This window comes from Phyllobates terribilis, unplaced genomic scaffold, assembly GCF_046119375.1.
Source record: "Phyllobates terribilis strain yellow unplaced genomic scaffold, ASM4611937v1 Scaffold_11__3_contigs__length_659146591, whole genome shotgun sequence".
NCBI lineage: Eukaryota > Metazoa > Chordata > Amphibia > Anura > Dendrobatidae > Phyllobates > Phyllobates terribilis.
The window spans coordinates 416,776,059-416,798,105 of record NW_027362771.1 but is presented as its reverse complement, the minus strand read 5'-3'; the positions used below and the strand labels follow the sequence as shown (position 1 = coordinate 416,798,105).

General features: G+C 40.8%; 1 protein-coding gene across 1 annotated transcript in view; it reads left to right on the top strand.

Annotated features, from left to right (window-relative positions):
- HOMER2 (homer scaffold protein 2) overlaps positions 1-17,332 on the top strand; it is a 231,560-nt gene extending 214,228 nt beyond the window's left edge. Inside the window, exons 8-9 of the mRNA XM_073653114.1 lie at positions 2,080-2,160; positions 16,295-17,332. Coding sequence (XP_073509215.1) covers positions 2,080-2,160; positions 16,295-16,483 — 270 coding nt within the window. The 3' untranslated portion in view covers positions 16,484-17,332. The remainder of the gene's footprint in view (positions 1-2,079; positions 2,161-16,294) is intronic.
- The last annotated feature ends 4,715 nt before the right edge of the window (positions 17,333-22,047 follow it).

Here is a 22,047-nt window from a genome sequence, read left to right as displayed (position 1 = left end):
TAAAGCTGATTGGCAGGGGTGCCAAGTGTCGGACCCCCGCAGATCAGACATTGATGACCTACGCTAAGTAGTGGAAAACCTCTTTAAAAGGTGCAGGTTTGAAGGACATCCAGAGAAGATGCAATCTATGTCTTCTCTGCCTTGTTGTGTATACTGTCAGATCAGTGATCTTTGTATGGGGATGACAAGGAACACATAAGATTGTGTTCCCTGTTAACCTGATGTACTGTAGAAAAATAAAAAATTATAATACTTAAAGGTAAATATAGTAAAAATAATGGTTAGACGAAGTTTCGCCCCCAGCAGTTCGCCCCCGCACGGGGGCGAACTGGGGCGATATGTGCGGGGGTGAGATGTGCGGGGGCAAAACATCCTGGGGGCCAAATGCTGGGGGCGAAACATCCAATTCCCAAAAATAATAGCATGAGGAAAAAAAAAAAATTTAAGTGTACACTTCTGTGAACCACAAATACCAGTATAAGACTTGTTGTTTGATGCAAACCAATCACGAAGTATGTACAGTAGTGGGCAAAAGTTTTGCAACTAACACAAATTTTGGTTTTCAGAAAGTTAGCTTCCTCAGTGTTTTTAGAGGTTAGTCCAATGTCTCTATGGTTACCGGAATTCAGTTATAAGCGTTTCATAAGCTTTTAAACTTTAATTGTCAAATGCATGAAGTTTATTCAGAGTCTTAATATTTTACAGTATTGTCCCTTATTTTTCAAGACTTCTGTAATTTGTCCTGTCATGCTGGTTATCAGCTTCTGGGCCAAAACCTGACTGATGGCAACTCATTCTTCCCTAATCAATGCTTGGAGTTTATCACAATTTCTGTGATTTTTGTCCTCCTGCTTTTTGAGCATTGACTACAGGTTCCCAATGGGATTGAGAGCAAGGGAGTTTTCTGGCCATAGCCCTAAAATTGCAATGTTTTGTTCAACAAACCAATTAGTTAACACTTTTACATTGTGACATTGTGCTCCATTATGCTGGAAAAAGTTGTTCTCCATCAAATTGCCCTTGGATCGTTGGGAGAAGTTGCTGTTTGAGGGTGTTTAGCTTCATTCTTTAATCATAGCAGTGTTCTTAGGAAAACTTTATGAAACCCCAAATTTCTGTCAGCCTCGAAACTTTTGGCCACAAATGTTTTATTTGGAATATGTCCATAAGTTACAGGCTGACTTGTACAAACTGAGTGTTTGGCTGATGTGTTTCAATGTGGGTAAATGTAAAGTTATGCACAGGGGCGCTAATAATATGTGAGCATCATATGCCCTAGGGGGTAAAACTGTGGCGGTAACTTGTAGGGAAGGATCTTGGTGAACTTGTAGATCACAGACTAAATAACAGCATGTGATGTCAATCATCGGCTTCTAAGACCAGCAGGATATTATTACTCCAAATATTAAAAGAAATGTCCAGTTCACAAAATGTGATATGATCTATCCTGGTTCTGCTTTTTGCACCATCAATAATGAAAAGCCCCCCCTACTACTCCCTCTATATATTTCAGTGGAGATCAACTGGTGCCCCTTTTTAAGGAAAAATAAGCTCTTCAACTTCTTGTTGGAATCAAGTCTATGAGGAAGTTGAAGAGCTTATTTTTTTCACTAAGAAGGGCCCCTTGTCAATGTGCTGTTTCCAGCATTATTCCCTACTTTGTGCTATCAGTCGATCCTGCTGACATCATGAGGTTTGGACTGTGTTGGCTTCATATATGTACACTTTTCCATGGAGAAGGGAAGTGCGTAACAATATACTACTTCTAATTACTGTGGGGTACTAGTTGATCTCCATTGAAATATATAGAGGGGGTAGCGTCATCTTTTGGCAATTTAAATGCTTGATCCTTAATCCTCAGTAGAGCAAAGCTGCCGCCTTAGGCGTCTGACAGTTTTCTCCCTGTTGAAAACTCATGAATGCTCAGCCGTACCGTGTGTGTAGGTTCGGGAGCACTTTTATTCAAATCCCATTATTGCCACAGACCTAAAAATATCATTCTGGAAAGCTATTTGTTACTTTGTAATCCAATCAAACTAAATTTACCCAGAACTAATGTCCTCACTTGTGTCATTGAAGGAACTTGAAGACCTCAGGAAACAAAGTGAAGTGATCCCACAGCTGATGATAGAATGTGAAGCTGTAACTGAAAAGCTCCAGGTAAGTGGCATGACATCACTTCCACAAGTTAACTTTAAGGATTTCCATATATATATATATATATATATATATATATATATATATATATATATATATATATATATATATATTAGACTCATATTATGAAGAAAAAAGCTATTTTTTTTTTGCAGTATGTTCCACCAAATATTAGGTTTCTGCCTAGAACTCAAGGGGAAAGTTACATTTTAAGCATGTAAATAAGGCAAGTCAGGAGACTTCCCCAAAAGGGTTTGCTGAATGAGGTGCCTAAAAGCAGTGTGGATAGAGAATATATATATATATATATTTTTTTCTGCAAAGGTAACCTTTTTCTATGATCAAATGACATTTTAATGTTTATTACCCTCCATGGTGAACATCCCTTTTATGCTTAATCACTAATGACCTTGCTCAATAACTTAAAAGATGAATGAAAAGGTGCCTTTCAATTAATACATTAATAGGGTTTTGGGATGTAATTTTCCTGTAATAATGCAGCTCATTTAGGGTTTATTCATTTTGCCATTATGGATATTATTGTGCATGTAATGGCAGAATTTCACACCTTTAGCCGTCTTAGAATCATTTACTCAATATTAATTCATAAATTTGAGAAGTTCTATTATTTTTTTTTCCTCTGAAAAATGAATCGGCATGTATTAGATGAAGATCCCCTTTCCAGAGGAACTAATAAGTTTGCAATTCAGTCCGAGCACTGTCAAATTTCCACACAACATTTCCACACAACATGGAGGTAAAATGAGCAGAATAGCTGGCTGTGAATCTGCCATAGGTGGCGTGCTTGGGGGAAACGGAAGGTCATGTCTTAATAAGACGCTTATATTCATGATTGTTTTCCCATGAGTAGAACTCTAGAGCCCTAGACACTGCTATAATAGGCTAGCAGGTTGCTGTACAGAAATAATTATATTTTGCTAGAGGTGAGGTGACATCTTTTAAAACATGAGAGGTCTTTTTGAAAGGATGTGATTCTTGTGACTATCCGCTCTGCTTATGATGTGTAAAGTCCTTCTCTCCATTAGTGGCTATTGAGTACATTAACCTTGGTGGATTAGTACCACAATTTAGCCTGTAATGTGACATTCATTGACTTCTGCTTTCAGTTGGTCATATTTTTCCATCTTGAAGACAATTATGTACAGTAAAATACATTTATCCAGCAATAATTACCCAGCGATTGTTGGGTTATTAGATGAATATAGAGAAATATAAATTACTATAATGAATATTACTAAGTCTAAAAAGGAAATTCCAACACACTGTGCGTGCTGGGGCACACACATACACACACATACACACACACACACACACATATGCACATACATGCACACACACACATGCACATATATATACACACACACAAACACACACACACACACACACATGCACATATATACACACACACACACATGCACACACACACATACACACACATACACGCACACATACACGCACATATATACACACACATGCACATATATATGTACACACACATATATACGCACACACTTTCCATAGGAGGGTTCAGACATTTGTCACATCTGTTACTTTATAGCTGTGTACTACAGTCATTCAATCTCTATAGAGAAGCTTGACAGTAATAATAAATTGTACTGTGAAGAATAATTGGTTACTCATGTTTTAAAGCACCTGGCACCAGGCCTATACCTTCTTAAAAAAAATGACAATTTTGAGTTAATTCAAATTGCCACTCTAAAAACTGAAGCAGCAAACTTTATGAAACCCAAAATTTCTGTCAGCCTCAAAACTTTTGGCTACAAATGTTCTATTTGGAATATGTCCAGAAGTTACAGGCTGACTAGTACAAACTGAGTGTTTGGCAGATGTGTTTCAATGTGGGTAAATGTAAAGACCATACATGTAAACGTAGACCATACATCTGCCCTTTTTAGATTAGGGGGCATCAGGAAAATGAAAGGAACTGATTTCCAAATTCTTCCACCATGGAATACTTTTTGTGTAGTACAGACCAATGTCTACAGATGATTTAATGGACCCTATAGGCATATGGATGAATGATATTCTTTTGCCATTATTTTCATTATGTATGTTAAAACAAGAGGCCCATCCTTCTTTAAGAATGCCATGGGGATCACCTTTTCTTGAAATTTCTTATGGACCTAATTTGGGCTTAACTGTTTGTTATCCTCTCTGGAAACCATCCTGTCTACTCTTTGAATTGTGAGGTAGGAACGGGCCTTTTTGTTGCCAATGAATGGCAGCTGGAACTTAAACAAATTATTACTATCCACTTCTGTGACATATACTGTATGTCAATAGGCAGGGGGCATTTAGGATTCGTGATAACAATAGTATCAAGTAAATTAATTTGTTTAATCATAATGTAGGACAAACTGTAGTTCTTGTTCTGCTCAGGTGTTAAGATACAAGTGCTTCTCACTAAATTAGAATATCATCAAAAAGTTAATTTCAGTTCTTCAATACAGAAAGTGAACCTCATATATTATATAGTCATTACAAACAGAGTGATCTATTTCAAGTGTTTATTTCTGTTAATGTTGATGATTATGGCTTACAGCCAATGAAAACACAAGTCATTATCTCAGTAAATTAGAATAATTAACAAAAAACACCTGCAAAGGCTTCCGATACGTTTAAAAAGGTCCCTTAGTCTGTTTCAGTAGGCTCCACAATCATGGGGAAGTGTCACGCAAGGTGTGGGACAGACTTAGTGCAGCACAAATAGAAGAGGGAAAGGGGGGAAGTGGAGATCTAGGTTGATCTAGCGTCACCCTGTCTCCCCTAACGTCCCTGTATTGGCTCTTCACCAATCACTGCACTTGTACCTCGCCCTGTCTTTCCTTGGCGTATGGCTAAGGCTAGGGAAGGGAGGAGATGAGCACTAGTCGATCTCCACTAAACACTATAGACAACAGGGGTGGATGAACAGGGGGAAATTGCTTAGCTTTAGACGAACTCCAGACAAATGCGCACACGTCCTCATGCTCCAGAGACGACTAAGTACTGCTGTTGCTAAAGCTTTCACAAGTAGTAATGAATATCGCTGGCACCAACCTCTGAAGCACAGCAGGTATTTATACAACCAGGCAAGGTGTTAATTAGCCAGAGGGAGGTAGCCGCTGGGTCCTAGAGACAGCCTCTAAGAAGATGTCTGTAATGCCAAACATAGAAATCTCCTGCAACCAACTGCAGGGTGACTGTCTGTCACCTGTGACACACCCGTGACAGGAAGACTGCTGACTTGACAGATGTACAAAAGGCAGTCATTGACACACTCCACAAGGAGGGTAAGCCACAAAAGGTCATTGCTAAAGAAGCTGGCTGTTCACAGAGTGCTGTATCCAAGCATATTAATGGAAAGATGAGTGTAAGGAAAAAGTGTGGTAATAAAAGGTGCACAAGCAACCGGAATAACCGCAGCCTTGAAAGGATTAAGAAAAGGCCATTCAAATATTTGGGGGAAATTCACAAGGAGTGGACTGCTGCTGGAGTCATTGCTTCAAGAGCCACCACACACAGACGTATCCAGGACAATGGGCTACAAGTGTCGCATTCCTTGTGTCAAGCCATTCATGACCAATAGATAACGCCAAAAGCGTCTTACCTGGGCCAAGGAGAAAAAGACCTGGACTGTTGCTCAGTGGTCCAAGGTGTTGTTTTCATATGAAAGTAAATTTTGCATTTCATTTGGAAATCAAGGTCCCAGAGTCCGGAGGAAGAGTGGAGAGGCCACAATCCAAGCTGCTGGAGGTCTAGTGTGAAGTTTCCACAATCAGTGATGGTTTGGGGAGCCATGTCATCTGCTGGTGTAGGTCCACTGTGTTTTATCAAGACCAAAGTCAGCGCGGCCATCTACCAGGAAATTTTAGAGCACGTCATGCTTCCCTCTGCCGACAAGCTTTTTGGAGATGGAAATTTCATTCTCCAGCAGGACTTGGTACCTGTCCACACTGCCAAAAGTACCAATACCTGGTTTAAAAGCAACAGTATCACTGTGCTTGATTGGCCAGTAATCTCGCCTGACCTTAACCCCATAGAAAATCTATGGGGTATTGGCAAGAGGAAGATGAGAGACACCAGACCCAACAATGCAGACTAGCTGAAGGCTGCTATCAAAGCAACCTGGGCTTCCATAACACCTCAGCAGTGCCATAGGCTGATCGCCTCCATGCCACGCCACATTGATGCAGTAATTGATGCAAAAGGAGCCCCGACCAAGTATTGAGTGCATTTACTGAACATACATTTCAGCAGGCCAACCTTTCAGATTTTAAAAACATTTTTCAAGCTGTTATAAAGTATTCAAATTTACTGAGATAATGACTTTTGTGTTTTCATTGGCTGTAAGCCATAATCATCAACATTAACAGAAATAAACACTTGAAATAGATCACTCTGTTTGTAATGACTCTATATAATATAGGAGTTTCACTTTTTGTATTGAAGAACCGAAATAAATTAACTTTTTATTATTCTAATTTAGTGAGAAGCACTTGTGGCTGTGAAACTCCTTGTTGGAGTCCAATGTGCCCCCTACCCCTCCTTCCTCCATTTATTGGATAAGAATTGTATGTATATGATGTGAAAAAAAATCAATATATATACTGTATATAATTATTATATTGTATTTTCATATTATTTTAGTGTCTGATGAATGTCTTAATTTGTAAGCCGAAACGTTATGACTATCCACACTTTGGACTGTATTAATATATTTTGTTGGGTTTAGACTGTATATTAAAGAGCTTATCTGGGACATTTTTTTTTCCTGATAAGTGCTGATCGGAAGGTACTTGCTAATTAACTGCTTGTTCTGTTATGCTATGATCTCTTTTGTCTGAGTGGTCACTGCCATGTGACCCTCGTGCCTTATGTGACAACACATCGACAGAGCAGCTCCTTCTCTTCTGCTCTATTGATAGGGTGTCACTGCCAATATTGTGCTGAATGACAGACGGTTCCCCACAGTTAGGAACCAGGGAGCCAATTGTCAATCGGCATTAAATCATAAGTGACGCCCTGTCAACAGAACAGAGCAGAAGAGAAGGAACTACTTTGTCAATGTGAAGTCAAAGGAAGAAGGATCACCAGCTGAACTGGGAATAGATCGTCATAGGGCAGATTAGGCAGGTAGTTAAGAACTACCTGCTGGTAAGTTCTTAACCCCACAGGGAAAAAAATTAAAAAACAAAAGTCCTGTATAGCCCCTTTAACAATAAGTACTATGCTTTTTGAAGAATATCATTCTGGGAATGTCCCTTTTAAGGATGAAAAGCTTCCAATCCCCCCCCCAATGGTTACTAAACACTAAATTTACTATTGTTGTGGAAGCAGTATGCAGATTATTTTATATGTGGAAAGCAAATTCTGTATTATTAGGATCAACTAATGGTGTAAATTGTGATATTTCTGTGTTACCTGATACTTATGTTAGAAAGCAATGGCAGGTTCTTAATCTCTAGGGATTACCAGTAGTCTAAATCATTGTAAATGCATTATGTAAATTATTTATTTCCTTTGCACATAATGACATGTGCATTCAACACATTGTGCGTTTTGACTTGTTATGGTTGAATTATTGTCATTATTGAAAAAAGAAATGTAAAGCCATGCCAAAATGGTGCTAAAATTAATTATCCTCTTCCATTTAACTGCTGCCATTTCAGTTGTACTCTTATTTAATATGGGATGTATTGGGTGCAATTATAATGATTCTGGAGTAAAGAGAGATGACACTAGACACTTCTGCCCATGGTTGGATTTGTTTTTTAAGAGTTTATGCCACAAATCCTCATACATAAAAACGTCCCTCATCTACAGGATACATCTAATGTAATCATGCACAGAAGTCATTTTTAAATTCAAACATTGACCTTTCTTTCTTTGGCTTTTCCCATGCTCTGTTGGAGACTTGTGGGCAGGTGGTAGTGCTGCATCACGTAAATTGCTTGCTTCTCTGCTGACGTCTCCTACACGAGGAGCCAAAAAAGTTTGTTGTGCTGATCAAATACAGCTCTCTGTTAACTGTAGGATCTTACTTGCTTGTCAGAGGAGCAAAATGTTGCTAGTCATGCTGACAATTAGAGAAGAATGAGGGACATCATCAGGGTAGATCACTGTAAAGCCAAATTGGAGAAGGACAGAAATGACTGCCCAATGATGAAAGACAGAAGAAATACTAGAGGACACTGTAAGGAAAAATGTAATATTAGGTTAAAAGTCTGACATCTACGTTAGTCAACTGTTTACGAAGTACCATAAAAACTTTTATTGCAGGCTACGCCATGTCGGTATGGTAGGAACCAAAGCCAAAGTGGATTATCTCTTGGAGCAGAGAGAGTTATTCTTGACAGCTAGGCTTGGGGTTGTCCTAAAAAGAATGGGCAGATGAACATATGTTATCATAACTGTACATTCCCCATTGCCTATAGCAAGGGTGAATGGAAGAAAAGGAGTTACTTAATTGCCTAGCTTATCTTAGCTTATATAGCACCATCATATTTCGTAGTCCTTTACATACATAATCATTGCTGACCTCAATGGGGCTCAAAATCTAAATTCTCTATCAATATGTCTTTGGAGTGTGGGAGGAAACCGGAGAACCTGGAGGAAACCCACGCAAACACGGGAGAACATACCTACTCCTTGTAGATGTTGTCCTTGGTGGGATTTGAACCCAGGACTCCAGTACTGAAAAACAACACTGCTAACCACTGAGCCACCGTGCTGCCCAACATTGTGTACTTTCCCTCTTATGAATTATAGAACTGAAATTTTCCTCGTAAAACGGCCGGCGGTCCTGGATACCTGTCCTCAGGACTGGTGGTATAAGAAAGTTTTACAATTGTGAACAATTGAAAGGTGTTAACATGCTGGTGGTCAACCAAGTCTGAGTGTGTTCCATCACACTCTTACCTTCAGGGAAACCGAAGAAAATCTATAAATTGAAAGCTTTAGGTATTTTCGGTTATTTCTCCTTTTCATTTTATAATTGTTCCGCAGATTTGTATGTCACTTTATTTTTTCTCTTTTTACTCATTTTTTTTTGTAAGTATTGTACTTTCATAATAAAGGCAAAGGGCGTGATTCATCAAAGCTTTTAGTCCAGAATTCTGTCTTAGGCTGGGTGCCCACGTAGCGTTTTTCAAGCGTTTATGCTGCGGAATTTCCGCAGCGTAAATGCTTGTGAAACGCTAGGTAATCCGCACCCCATGGTCCCCAAGGGGATTCCGCCTGTTCTATGCACATGCTGCGGATTTTTCCGCAGCGTTTATGCTGCGTACAAAAATCCGCAGCATATTCATTAATTTTGCGGAAGTGCGGCGGAATGGCCGCCATTGACTTGCATTGAGACGCATAGAATCCGCATCTGTACATTTGTACAAGCGGATTCTATGCGTCTCTATGTGCGGATGGTACCCAGTTCTGGAGGAGAGAAGACTCTCATCCAGACCTGGGTACCATTGTACCTTTGTACCTGTAAAAAAAGAATAAAATAAAAAATAAAGTTTATACTCACCTTTCCGAAGGCTCTCTCTGCTTGCCGGCAGCGCTGAAGGACCTTCGGTGACGTCAGTCATGTGACCGCAGGCCCTTCACCGCTCTGTCTCGCGATATGCTGGCAGCCAGGAAGCAGCGCTGCAGCACACGCCGGGGCATCGGGGGCGAGTATAGCTTTATTTGAAGCATTGTTTTACGGTCACACTATATAAATCCATGCTGTTTGCATGGATTTATATAGTGTGACCTAGTTGTCAAGCACTTTCCAAGTGATGCTATCGCCTGGAAAGCGCTTGTCAATCTGCATGCGGAAACGCATGTGGATATGCATGTGAATCCGCATGTATTCCACACGTATTCTGCAGGAAAAACGCATGCACAATCTGCATGCGTTTTTTCTGCCAGGGAGATGCAGAAATTTTCTGCTTCATTTCTGCATCGTGGGCACATAGCCTTAAGAAGCTTCGGAAAGTTGCAAAGTTTTGCAACTTTTAGCATTAGCACATCATTTTTGCCCACCTCTGACATTGTAGGTGGAGCTGAGATCAGACTGGGGCATGGCAATTCCAGCGTTCACTACACCACTCCAATCCCATGCTACCTTTGAGACGCTTCTGATTCATTTAAAGGCATGGGCCTCTTAATGAATCAGGAGCTTCTGATTTCAGAGAACAGGCTCATCAAGACCGACATGAAAACTGACGGTCTTGATCAATCAAGAAATAAAGAAGCTGACCGCACCAATATTTTTCGGGATACACCGGAAAGTTGATGAATGATTGCCAATTCTTGCTGGTAAAGCTCAGCTACTGTAGAATCGATGAAGAAAAAGTATTTTCCGGCACTTCCATCCATAAAATTAATTTTTTTATTAGAAATTCATTTATGGCTGTTCCTATGACTAAGGGCGTAATGTACTCCAGAAACGCGTAAGGTTTTATCCTCATGATCGATCCTTCTGTTTTTAAATGAATTTCTAATAAAAAGATTAATTTTATGGATGGAAGTGCCAGAAAATCCTTTTTCTTCATCACGTCTTGATGAATCTGGTCCTAAACCTGTATTAAGTTTGGTCCTTGTAAAGAATCCATAGCCTTTCTGAGAGTATTTGGCCTTTTGAATGTTGGATAGCAGTGTGTATTTTGGGGACTCAACATCTCATTTATTTAGTGAATCGTAGCATCGCGTTTTGTTTCTCAGTTGTCTTGACTGTGTTGGGACATGATTTATGTTTAATTTGCATCCAGAGTGGAAGGTGATTGCAAGATTAAGTATGTGGAATTAGATTAATCACTTGCAGTAGCCCTAAAGTTTCATGCCGAGAAGTGTGTACATGACAGACCTTATCACTGCAACCAATATCATTTATATGTATTTAATACATTTATGTCTTAAAGTAACTTATTTTACAGGTTGATAGCTATATGCAGTGTGTTACAGGGCGGTATTCCGTATATTAATTATTAATATCAGGCTTGATTATCAATAACCAATATCCGTCTAAAACCCCCCTCTGTTATGTACTCAGATTCCTTACTATACACTATACTAACGGCGACTAACCGAGGCAAAAACTTATCAATAAAAGGTATTTATTACTCAAGTCTACAGTTCATGCACTATTTATTACCACACTAACACTGAATATAACAATAGCACATAATACGGATATACAATTAATTCCCAAATACCTAATTATGCTTCCCACCCACGTACCTAAAAACATACATACATTAATAACAGCCCACCTGCCTATCACTAACTATCCCTACAGGGAAAAAGGGGTTAATAGTGATACTTAGAGTCCAGGTCCGGTGAGGCTGGAGATCCTGCTTGAAGGTGTGCTGCTGAAATAGGAGGAAGGGGACTCATAGGGTTAACAGTGGGGCCGCTGTAGTGAGCAAAGGAGGAGAGGATGCAGCAGGCAGGGAGAACACTTGGGGCTGCTGGAGAGAGGATGGGGCTGGAAGAGAATGCAGCAACAGAGGGACACAGAGGCTGCTGCAACGGTAGGGCAGAGGGATGGGAGCAGGGATGAAAGTAGGTGCTGGGCAAGCAGGGCAGAGGAGAGGGGAGAGAATACGTGGGCAGGAGGCATGAAAGAGGCGAGACTGGATGTTTAAATCTGGCTGGGAACTCTCCCGTTTGGCCACGCCCCCGCCCGCCTCCTGCATGTGTGCACGCAGGGTGCGAGCGCCCGGCATGTCAGCACTCCGGGCACACGCATCCCTGCAGGCACTGTTCGCGCCCTGTCCGCAGGGCACTTTGAAGTGCAGAGCGCCCACACTGATATGATTATCACTCAGACTCCTGCAGGTAGTGGCTGCTCCAGTACAAAGGATCACCTTGATCCTTTGTCCTAGCACTAGGTGACTATCTACTTGACATGGTAATTAACCATGTCAGCATATAGCCACAGACAATAGAGGGACATCTGTCCATCTTTTTTTGATATGTGTTGCACTCCGCCTAATTTCAGATAGGGGCGAGACCGGTTACATGAATTCGTTGGAATCCTGGGGGAACCATTACTGAGGGCGACCATAGACTGCTGCTTCTCTCAGGCACACGATAGATTCAGTTCCTGACCAGACATATCTGACAAGAGTCTTCATAAACGGTAGAACAGTAACATTTAATGAGGCACGGCCAGTGCAATGCAAATGTCTCTTTGAGCAACAGGCTCCAGTAATAACAATATAGTCTCCTTTACAGCACAGCAGTACACAGTCTATTATCCGGTAGCACAGTTTTAATGCATACACAACCATAAGCTTTTCCTTCACAAGGACTCAATAGTACACAGCATTCTTTATCCTGCATGGAGATGGAGGGGGAAGGGTGTGATGAGGGAGATGATCTCTATGACAGGCTTCCTTCCAGTCCTTATCTTCCTGGCTGATAATACTCCACACTGTTAGCTCAGGGAGTCTAATTGACCTTTGATTACCTTCCCTCCTGACCTGAATTCTGTCCCCTTGCCTTCTGTGAGATACTGATCATAAGCCACCTTTCTCTTTGGCTCCTGCCAGACAGTAAACAACTTCCCCACAATCCCCCTGGGGCTCTGCTAAAACACTCCCCTTCTCCTGTGACTGTGTTAACCCCTCTAGTTGCTGGATGCTTCTGGAGAACAACACTTCCTGTCTCCTGTGCTTGTGTTACTTCTAATAGTTGCTGAATGCTTTTAAAGCAACAGCACTACTTCTGCATGTAACACTCTGCAACAGCACTACTTCTGCATGTCACATATGCCCAGACTTGTCTTGTTCTAGGCATATCTCAACAGTGGGGGCATTAATAAGCATGAGGACATTGGACATGTGGGGGGGAGCATGGGGCATAAACACATGGGGAGATGTGGGGCCAATATATACATATTTGTGTATCTGCACGCATGGCTAGCATGCAGATACATATATACATGTACAGCCCAGGACACTTCCCTTTACAGAGTGCCTTGAAAAAGTATTCATACCCTGTGAACCTTTCCACATTTTTTCACGTTACACCCACAAACTTAAATGTATTGTTTGGGGATTTTATTTGATTACCAACACAAAGTAGAAAATATTTGTGAAGTGCAAAGGGAAACGATGCAGAGATTTCTAATTATTTTAAAATTATAAATCTGAAAATTGTGATGTGCATTTGTTTTCAGCCCCCTGTAGTCTGTTACCCCTAAATAAAATAATGAGTGACAAATTTACTCCAAATTGAGTCCACTCAATCTATTCTCGGTATAACTACAGCTGTTCTGTGATGGCCTCAGAGGTTTATTTGAGAATATTAAGGATCAAATAGCCTCATCAAAACCAAGGAACACACCAGATAGGTCAAGGACAAAGTTGTGGAGAAGACTAAAGAAGGGTTAGGTTATAAAAAAAAAATAGTAGCCCAAGCTCTGATCATCTCACAGAGCATTGTTTAATCCATCATCCAAAAATGGAAGGAGTATGGCACAACTGCAAACCTACCAAGACATGTCTGTCCACCTAACCTGACATCCCAAGCAAGGTTAGCACTAATTAGAGAAGCAGCCAAGAGGCCCATGGTCACCTTGGAGGAGCTCCAGAGATCCACAGCTCAGGTGGGAGAATCTGTTCACAGGACAACTATTACTAGTATACACCACAAATCTGGCCTTTATAAAAGAGTGGCATGGAGAAAGCTATTTTTGAAAGCAAGCCATAAGAAGTCCTGTTTGCAGTGTGCAAAAACCAATGTAGGAGATGCAGTGAGCATGTGGAAGGAGGTTCTTGGGTCAGATAAGACCAAAGTAGAACTTTTTGGGCTAAATGCAAAACGTGGAGGAAAACTAACACTGCACATCACCCTAAAAACATCATCCCCACAGTCAAATATGGTGGTAACAGCATTACGCTGTGGGGATGCTTTTCTTCAACAGTGACAGGGAAGCTGGTTTATGGGAAGATGACTGGAGCTAATTACAGGGCAGTCCTGGAGGAAAACATGTTAGAGGTTGCAAAAGACTTGAGACTGGGGCATAGACTCACTTTCCAGCAGAGCAAAGACCTTAACATACTGCTAGAGGTACGATTGATGGTTTAGATCAAAGCATATTCATGTGTGTGAATGGCCCAGTCAAAGTCCAGACCTAAATCCCATTGAGAATCTGTGGCAAGACTTGAAAATTACTCTTCACAGATGCTCTCCATTCAATCTCACTTTTCTTTAAAAATTTTCATCCTCTAAATGTTCAAAGCTGGTACAGACAGACCCCAAAAGACTTGTAGTAGTAATTACAATGAAAGGTGGTTTTAAAAAGTATTTTCAGGGGGGCTGAATACAAATGCAAGTCACAATTTTCAGATTTATATTTTTAAAAAATTTAGAAAACCATGTATCATTTCCTTGACATTTCACAAATACTTGCTACTTTTGTGTTGGTATATCACATAAAATCTAAAGAAAATACATTTAAGTTTGTGGGTGTAAAATGAAAAAAATGCGAAAGTTCACAGGGTATAAATACTTTTTCAAGGCACTGTATATACATATTTAGATATCTATCAGCCTATGTAATAATATGTATATATCGTTGGATAACTCCTTTAAGTAATATTGCGGAGTAATGCACAGAGATGTTTTCTTCTTGTAACATATCACAGTTGCATAGCAAACCAGAGGCTAGAGGCTTAATCTATGAAGATGTGTCCCCAGGTGTCGTTCTTCAGTGGGATCTCGTGTCACTGAAATTACAGGCTCCATGTCTGCTGTCTAAGGTCCAAATCATAGCAACAGAACCCGACATTGCAATGTGCAGCAGAGAGCCTGGGGCCCCACAAGGCGACAATTAAATACTGAAAATGACAAGAGTAAATTATGTTCTTCTGTGTCAGGAAGATGAGACCCACAGCAGTATTCAGCTATGATAAAACTATATGCATTTAGTAGGGTTTTATATATTATTTCCATTGCACTATTAGATACTGAATGATCCTGAATTTAAACATTAACCATATGATGATGAAAATCCATAGCTCACTTATAGAAGCTTGTGTTCTTATATTCTTGTGACCTATCTTCCTATGGAATATTAAGTGGATAGTCAGCCACCAATTAGGAGGAATTCTTTACATTTATACTCAAGATCCATACTGATCTAGGGCATCTTACTTGAATTGAGCTACTATTGTTCATTCAGTGTGAATACAGTATGTAGACAGATAGATGTTCATTTAGTAGACATAGGCTGAACTGACAAGCAAGAGCGTATGTGCTTACTGGCTGTGTCGACGCATATTTCCCTGCAGCTCTTTGCTTACTTGCTCCCTTTACAAAGTATGGCTAGTCTGCTGTAGAGCATTGATGTCGTTTTTATAGCAGTTTGTAGTGTAAATGCACTAGGTGAGGCTAAGCTCAGACCAGACCTGTCTTTGGATTATGACCATGTCCTAAAATAGAGAAGACAAGCAATAATGATGCCCGTTAAAAAAAAAAAAAACAAGGTCCTACCATGATCAGTTTATGTTCTGGAAAGAATGAAATCAACATTCAATGAATTTATTTACTAATAAACTTTATTGATCGCCACTATTGTTCTTCCCTTTTCCTTCATTGGGTGGATTATTTCTATTATTTTCCCTATTGGATAATTCTTTTTTTGATATTATCTGTGCCTGTGGTAGGAGCTGCTTGTTTCTTTGATGGAAGTGAGCCCCTTTAGCTATCGGATCCTTGTGCGACTGCACAGATTGCACCAATGCTATGTCCACCCCTGGTGTAATGACCCCTGCACACATGAATGTTGGCAGAACCTGCCCTTTTTGGCAGTACTGGATGACTATCACATATATAGGGCCTCGTGAATCATGAAGGATCAGGCATGCTGAATTACAACGCCCAATCCTTTTGTTTCGCCAGGATATAAGTCCCCTGCTGGAAGTATCTGGCAGTGGCTCACTCCCGCATTGAAAATATATAGGTGCTTGGGCAATAAGGCAGGAGAGAGCTGTCATTTAGCTGACCTCTGTCTAAGGTGTATGGACGCATTAAGGTTAATTTTATTGCTGCTACCTAAAGTGAATGGTTAATAAAAGCAATGTAATACGTGAAGCCTTCTAATGACTGATCTGTCTTTTTCCAGGATGCTGAGCAGACAAATCAAGACCTAGAAGATAAAGTAAGAGCACTACGAAAAGAGGTGGAAGAAAGTAAACACCGACAAGGCCACTTAAAACTGGAATTGAAACACTTCCTGAACATACTAGACGGGAAGATTGATGATTTGCATGAATTCCGTCAAGGACTTTCTAGACTAGAAATCGATAGTTAAGAGTGTGAATTGTATTTTTTATATATACCCAAGATCAGTACTCGGCAACAGCGGGAGACTGAGGGCTGGAGGATGCTGTGTTACTTGCTGTGTTTGGATTGCTGGTATCAGTTTATTCTCTTGGCAACCAGTAGTGGCCTAAACCTTTGAAGCCATTTTTTACTGTTTCTACAAAACCAGAGCCATCCAAGTTATACAATGCAGCACTCAAAAATGGTAAAAAAAAATCTAACTATTAACTATAAGAAAAATAAATGTGTGGTGTTTCTATGTAACAATCCATAACATTTGATTTGAGAAACAAGGGATGGCACTTAAAAGGTTTGAAGACAGCATCGGTATATCATCTCTTCTGTCCTCCACTCCCGCTACTCACAGATATGTTGGAATTGCAATAAGAAAAAGCACATAAAGAACAATGGACCTGTATTACTGGTTCTGACAGCACTGCACTAGTTGCAATAAACCTAATAACATGATGGCTCATGATGGTTAGATGTCTCTCACTCACTGGTGGTCGGGTGTTGGATAAAAAAAATAAATAAAAAGAGCAAGTACTAAAGACAGGGTTATCAAAACTTGTATGCCAATAGGCTATAAAGAAATAAATATATATATATATAGAGTTCTCTATTAAGGATATTATATTTAAAATAGTGGCGAACAGATAAACATGCCGTTCTATTTAACTTTACATTAGTCATGGCAATTTATAGAGAACATTTATTATGTCGTTATCATACATTGTAATACGTTTATTAAAAGAAAAGTAATTTCTCTAGCAGTCTATTTGCATAGTGTGGACTTTTCAATGAAATATATATATATATATATATATATATATCTATCTATCAGAAACGTCTATAGTATGAGCTGAATTGAAATTCATGAGAGAATAGCCTTTTAATTGACTTGGAACCAGTACCTCATGAAAAAAAAGTTTAAACTTAGATATTCTACATTAAATCATTAATATTTCTATCAAACTTGGCTGTAGTCTGGTTCTTACCATATATTGGATGTAGATAAGCCAACTAGGCCTCTTCTCAGGCAGACAAGGACTAATCTCTAATTTGCACAAGACAAATAAAATGCACATTATGCTCTTCCACTTGATCTCTTCTCTTAGAAGTATTTTTTCAAGAGTTCGGCCTAAAATCTTCAAATTGCTCAGTAGTGTTCCAGACACTTTTTATCCCAGTAATGTAGCTGGCATGATGGGACTGCCATGCTAATGCCTTATAAATATGGAACACAAGTCTGAAAACATGTACACTTACCCTTTTATTATATAATAAAGGATGTTTTACCAATCCTTTGTGAGTATCGAGGCATGTAGAAGCCATTGTTGAAAATGTCTTTACTTGCACAGACCTCAAAGTTTCTATCTCAATGTATACAGGGCTGTTCCTTAAAAAGCAAACTATAGAGTATTCTGCCTCATTGTTCTATAATGTAGTTTATATTGTACTGAAAAAGCAAATAAAATGTTTAATGAAAAAGGTTGTTTCATGAGTTGCATAAGGTCTGATGGAGAAACCTATATGGAAAGTTTTAGAAGTAATTCAAAAGGTTTCACATGTTTGCCAGGTTTGATCAAATTAGGGAGTCGATTGATCGGAGACAAGAGCACACAGCTTGTTTCTGTCTGTATCCCAGGCTTGTCTGCTCTCAGATGCCCAGTCACAAGTTTTTATTACAACCACAAAGATAAGTAAAGTGGGAATGGTGTAATACATTGCATTACCTAAAAAGGAAGATATCTAAGTTGGGAATAACAAAGTTGTAAATTATGGATTCTGTTGAATTCCTTAGAAACTGGCTATGTCTAGTTTACTATATTTTCAGAAACAAAGGAAAGTTTTAATACAAAGACAGCTCTATATCAGATACAATGCCCTGTGTTATTGCTTTATGAATAACATTTCTAAAGCTAATACTAAAATACTAAATTATCAAAGATATATATATTGTCTAAATAATAATCAAAGAAAAGTATAAATATTCACTGTAACAGGTCTTACATAAGGTTTTGGTTATTCCAGGTAATGAATCTATCAAGCAATTAATCTTGTTGAAGTGTGTTGGGGAAAAAGGTCCCTGTAGCTCCTTGTCGTTTTCATTTTGCTAGAATGATGGAAAAGGTGGCATATGCCTTTTTTCCCACTTATGGAAGCATACTGAGAGAAGGTTTCCACCACGGCAAGCAGCCTCTCAAGTGGACTATGCAAAATTTAATCCATGAGCGTAAAAGGCTCTTGTAGAAATTCAACATGCTCCACCATTCTTTCCCTGGATATCCTCTGTCAGGTAGTAGTTGGAGGCCCCCATATACAAAAGAATGGTAGAAAATATGCCAAATCTAAAGGGTATCTTAAGGTTGAGAGTGATTAAAGGTATTGTCTGGGAATTGTTATTTTTTCCAGGTTGAAAGTAACAAACACAATAATCCTTACCCTCCAAATGTCCATTGATACCGCTCCAGCACTGCTTCGGTCTTTGACTTATGTCACGATTACAGCGCTTCCGACCACTGCAGCCAATCACTGTGGCTCTCATACCTTGCCAATGTAGGCAGCATGAGATGCTGAGGCCAATGGTTGATTACAGCGGTTGCATGCATGATAGTTGTGATGTCACCACTGCAGCCTGTCGATAAAGTTTGGAGCTGTCGCTGAGAGAGATTGCTGACCTTGGGGATGGCGAATATTGCTTTTTTTTTATTTATCCATATTCTTGTAGATGATGGCAGTAGCAAACACCGCAGTACTCACCATCATGAGGTTCAGAAATGCCTCTTCACTGCTTCTCCAGTCTTAATTGACAGACTGCAGTGGTGATGTCACAACTATAGTGCACATGACCACTGCAGCTAATCACTGGGGTCAGTGGCTGGATCCATCTACGCTGGCAGGACCACTGAGCCAAGGCATTGGATGCAGCAGGCACGACTGTTGTATTCGTGATGTTGCTGATATTGCCAATTAATGAAGATCGGAGTAGTGGTGGAGAGACATTAATGAACTTGGGGATGGTGCGCATTGTGTTTTTATTAGAAGTCATGTGCAAACCTATAGATACACAAAAATTATTTCCAGGCAACCCCTTGACTGTTGACAGCTTGGTAGAGAAGTATCTACATCAAACAAGCTTTCACACTCCTTTTGAAGCCTTTTCATATATTTGATCAGCTCACCTAACGTCTGCTCTGTTACCGTATGTTTATTGGTTTCACTCTCTAGATTTGTCAATACCTCTTGTACTTTTTTATGTATTCTCTTTAATGTCCAAATCTATGGAACCCTACATTATAACAGAGGTATATTTGGAAAAGGCAGTATATCCAGCATCAACAATCCTGCAGTTAAAATAGTAGTTTTTATTTACTCATAATAAAACGTGTAACAGCAGCACTTGAAAGAATAAACGTGTTTCAGACAAATATCATTAATCGTTGTGTAAAATAGAAGATACAAGATATCTTGTATCACATCCTGAAAAACTCACATGGTTATAATAAACTAAAAGGAATTACATATTCTCTCAATCACATCCGATCCTTATTCACATCATTAAGTTCAAGGGTCTGTTTACCTAGTAATAATATATAATATCCTAATGAATATTCAAACCTAGCAGCGATGTTCATTTTAAGCTCTGTAGTCACAATATAGAAGCTTCTTCCTGTGATCTCCTCTCTTCGGCCACAAGGACTGAATATTAGTCAGGATATAATGTACCTAATGGTACAATCTCTGCTTGCTGCGCAATATCTCTGCTTGCTGTATATGTCATCTGCTGATCTATTTCCCTGAAACAACCTAATAGTACAATCTTTGCTTGCTGTACAATATCTCTGCTTGATACATTTCTGCTATGTTATCTATTACATTCCACTCAATACTCTCTGATGCATGTCTGTCCCTCCCTCACTGCAGATTTTGAAGGTGTTACTCTTTGTAGCCTACATAGTCTTTGCTCTGTCTTTGATCATGGAGCCATCTCCTGGTGTGCTGATCAGCTGCTAATTTAGCCACAAGCAGCTCCCACAATGCCCCTCACCTAATGCTATAGTCTGCCGTATAAGAAATCAGAAGCTGCCTAAGGGGTGCACGCGTGTGGGGTGGCTGCACGCGTCTTCTTGTGCAAAGTGTCTTTGGCGCTAAGTGGCAGTTATTTTAGAGGCAGTTAGTCAGGGCAGGAGTCATGTAACCCACACTTTGATTGCTTACTCTTTTGACTATGTTTTTTGTTAGTTTTCACTTTTTCCCCTATAATCCTTGTTACGGGTCCGGGAGGTGGAACCTCTGTGCTACGGTGCAAGGAGGGACCCAGAGGGGCGTAACTAAGTATCAACTCAGACCGACCCTGGTCGTACGGCGGCTAACGACTCCGTGACCAGGGAGGGACCGAGCCGAGGGACCAGGTGCTACTCTGGGGACGACCTTATAAGGGATCAGGTGACTCCCACGGTACAGATGGCAGGGACTGACCGGAATAGCAGGTAGGCACAGCAGGCAGACTGGCGAGCAGAAGCCTCCAGGTAGGCTATCAGGTAGACACGGCAAGTGACGACAGGAGTCTCTAGGTTGGCTGGCAGGTGGTGACGGCAGGAGTCTCTAGGTGGGCTGGCAGGTGGTCACGGCAAGTGACGGCAGGAGCCTCTGGGTAGGCACGGCAGGTAACAAGCAGGTAACAGGCAGGTCACAGGCAAGTGCTCCCAGGTGAGCGGGCTGGCATGCACGGCAGGTAACAGGCAGGCAACAGGCAAGTGCTCCCAGGTGAGCGGGCTGGCAGGCAACAGGCAAGTGCTCCCAGGTGAGCAGGCTGGCAGGCACGGCAGGTAACAGGCAGGCAACAGGCTGGCGGGCAAGACTGGTAGTCAGGCTAGCAGAGGGACCTGAGGGCTGAAGCAGAGGTCAGAAACACTGTGCAACAACTTTTGCTCGGGCACCTCCATTTTGGAGGAGGTGCCTTATATATGGAAGGACCCTCGGCTATTGGCCGGGGACTCCTTAGGACGGCGCGCGCGGCCCCTTTAAGAGGGAGGGAGCGCGCGCGCCCTAAGCACAGTGCCCGGGGAGCTGGGCGCGCCGGCAGCAGGAAGAGGAGCTCTGGTGAACGCAGAGCGGGGAGCGAGGAGGTGAGTGGGACGGCGTCTCTGCCTAGCAGGGGGCAGAGACGCCGATGCTTCAATCCTCCACTTTCTACTAACCCCTTTAAACCCCACACCTAGTAATGAACTCTTGATCTCTCCCTCCATCCTCCCCATCCATCTCACCTCCTCTTCAGAACTATTCCTCAACATTAAATCCTGTGTCTCCAAACACCGACAACCACCCTATGCCCTCTGCCCTCTCCTGCTCCCACCTGCTAAAACTTTCTCTGCTCCTCCTCACTGCCGGCGACATCTCTTCGAATCCTGGTCTTCCTCACCATATCCCCACAGTTACTTCTACCTCCTATCCACGATCTACCACAAACTCTCGCAACCTTTCTAACCTCATACCCATCCACCCAGTCCTCGCTTCCCCAGTTGCACTAACATGGAACGCTCGCTCTGT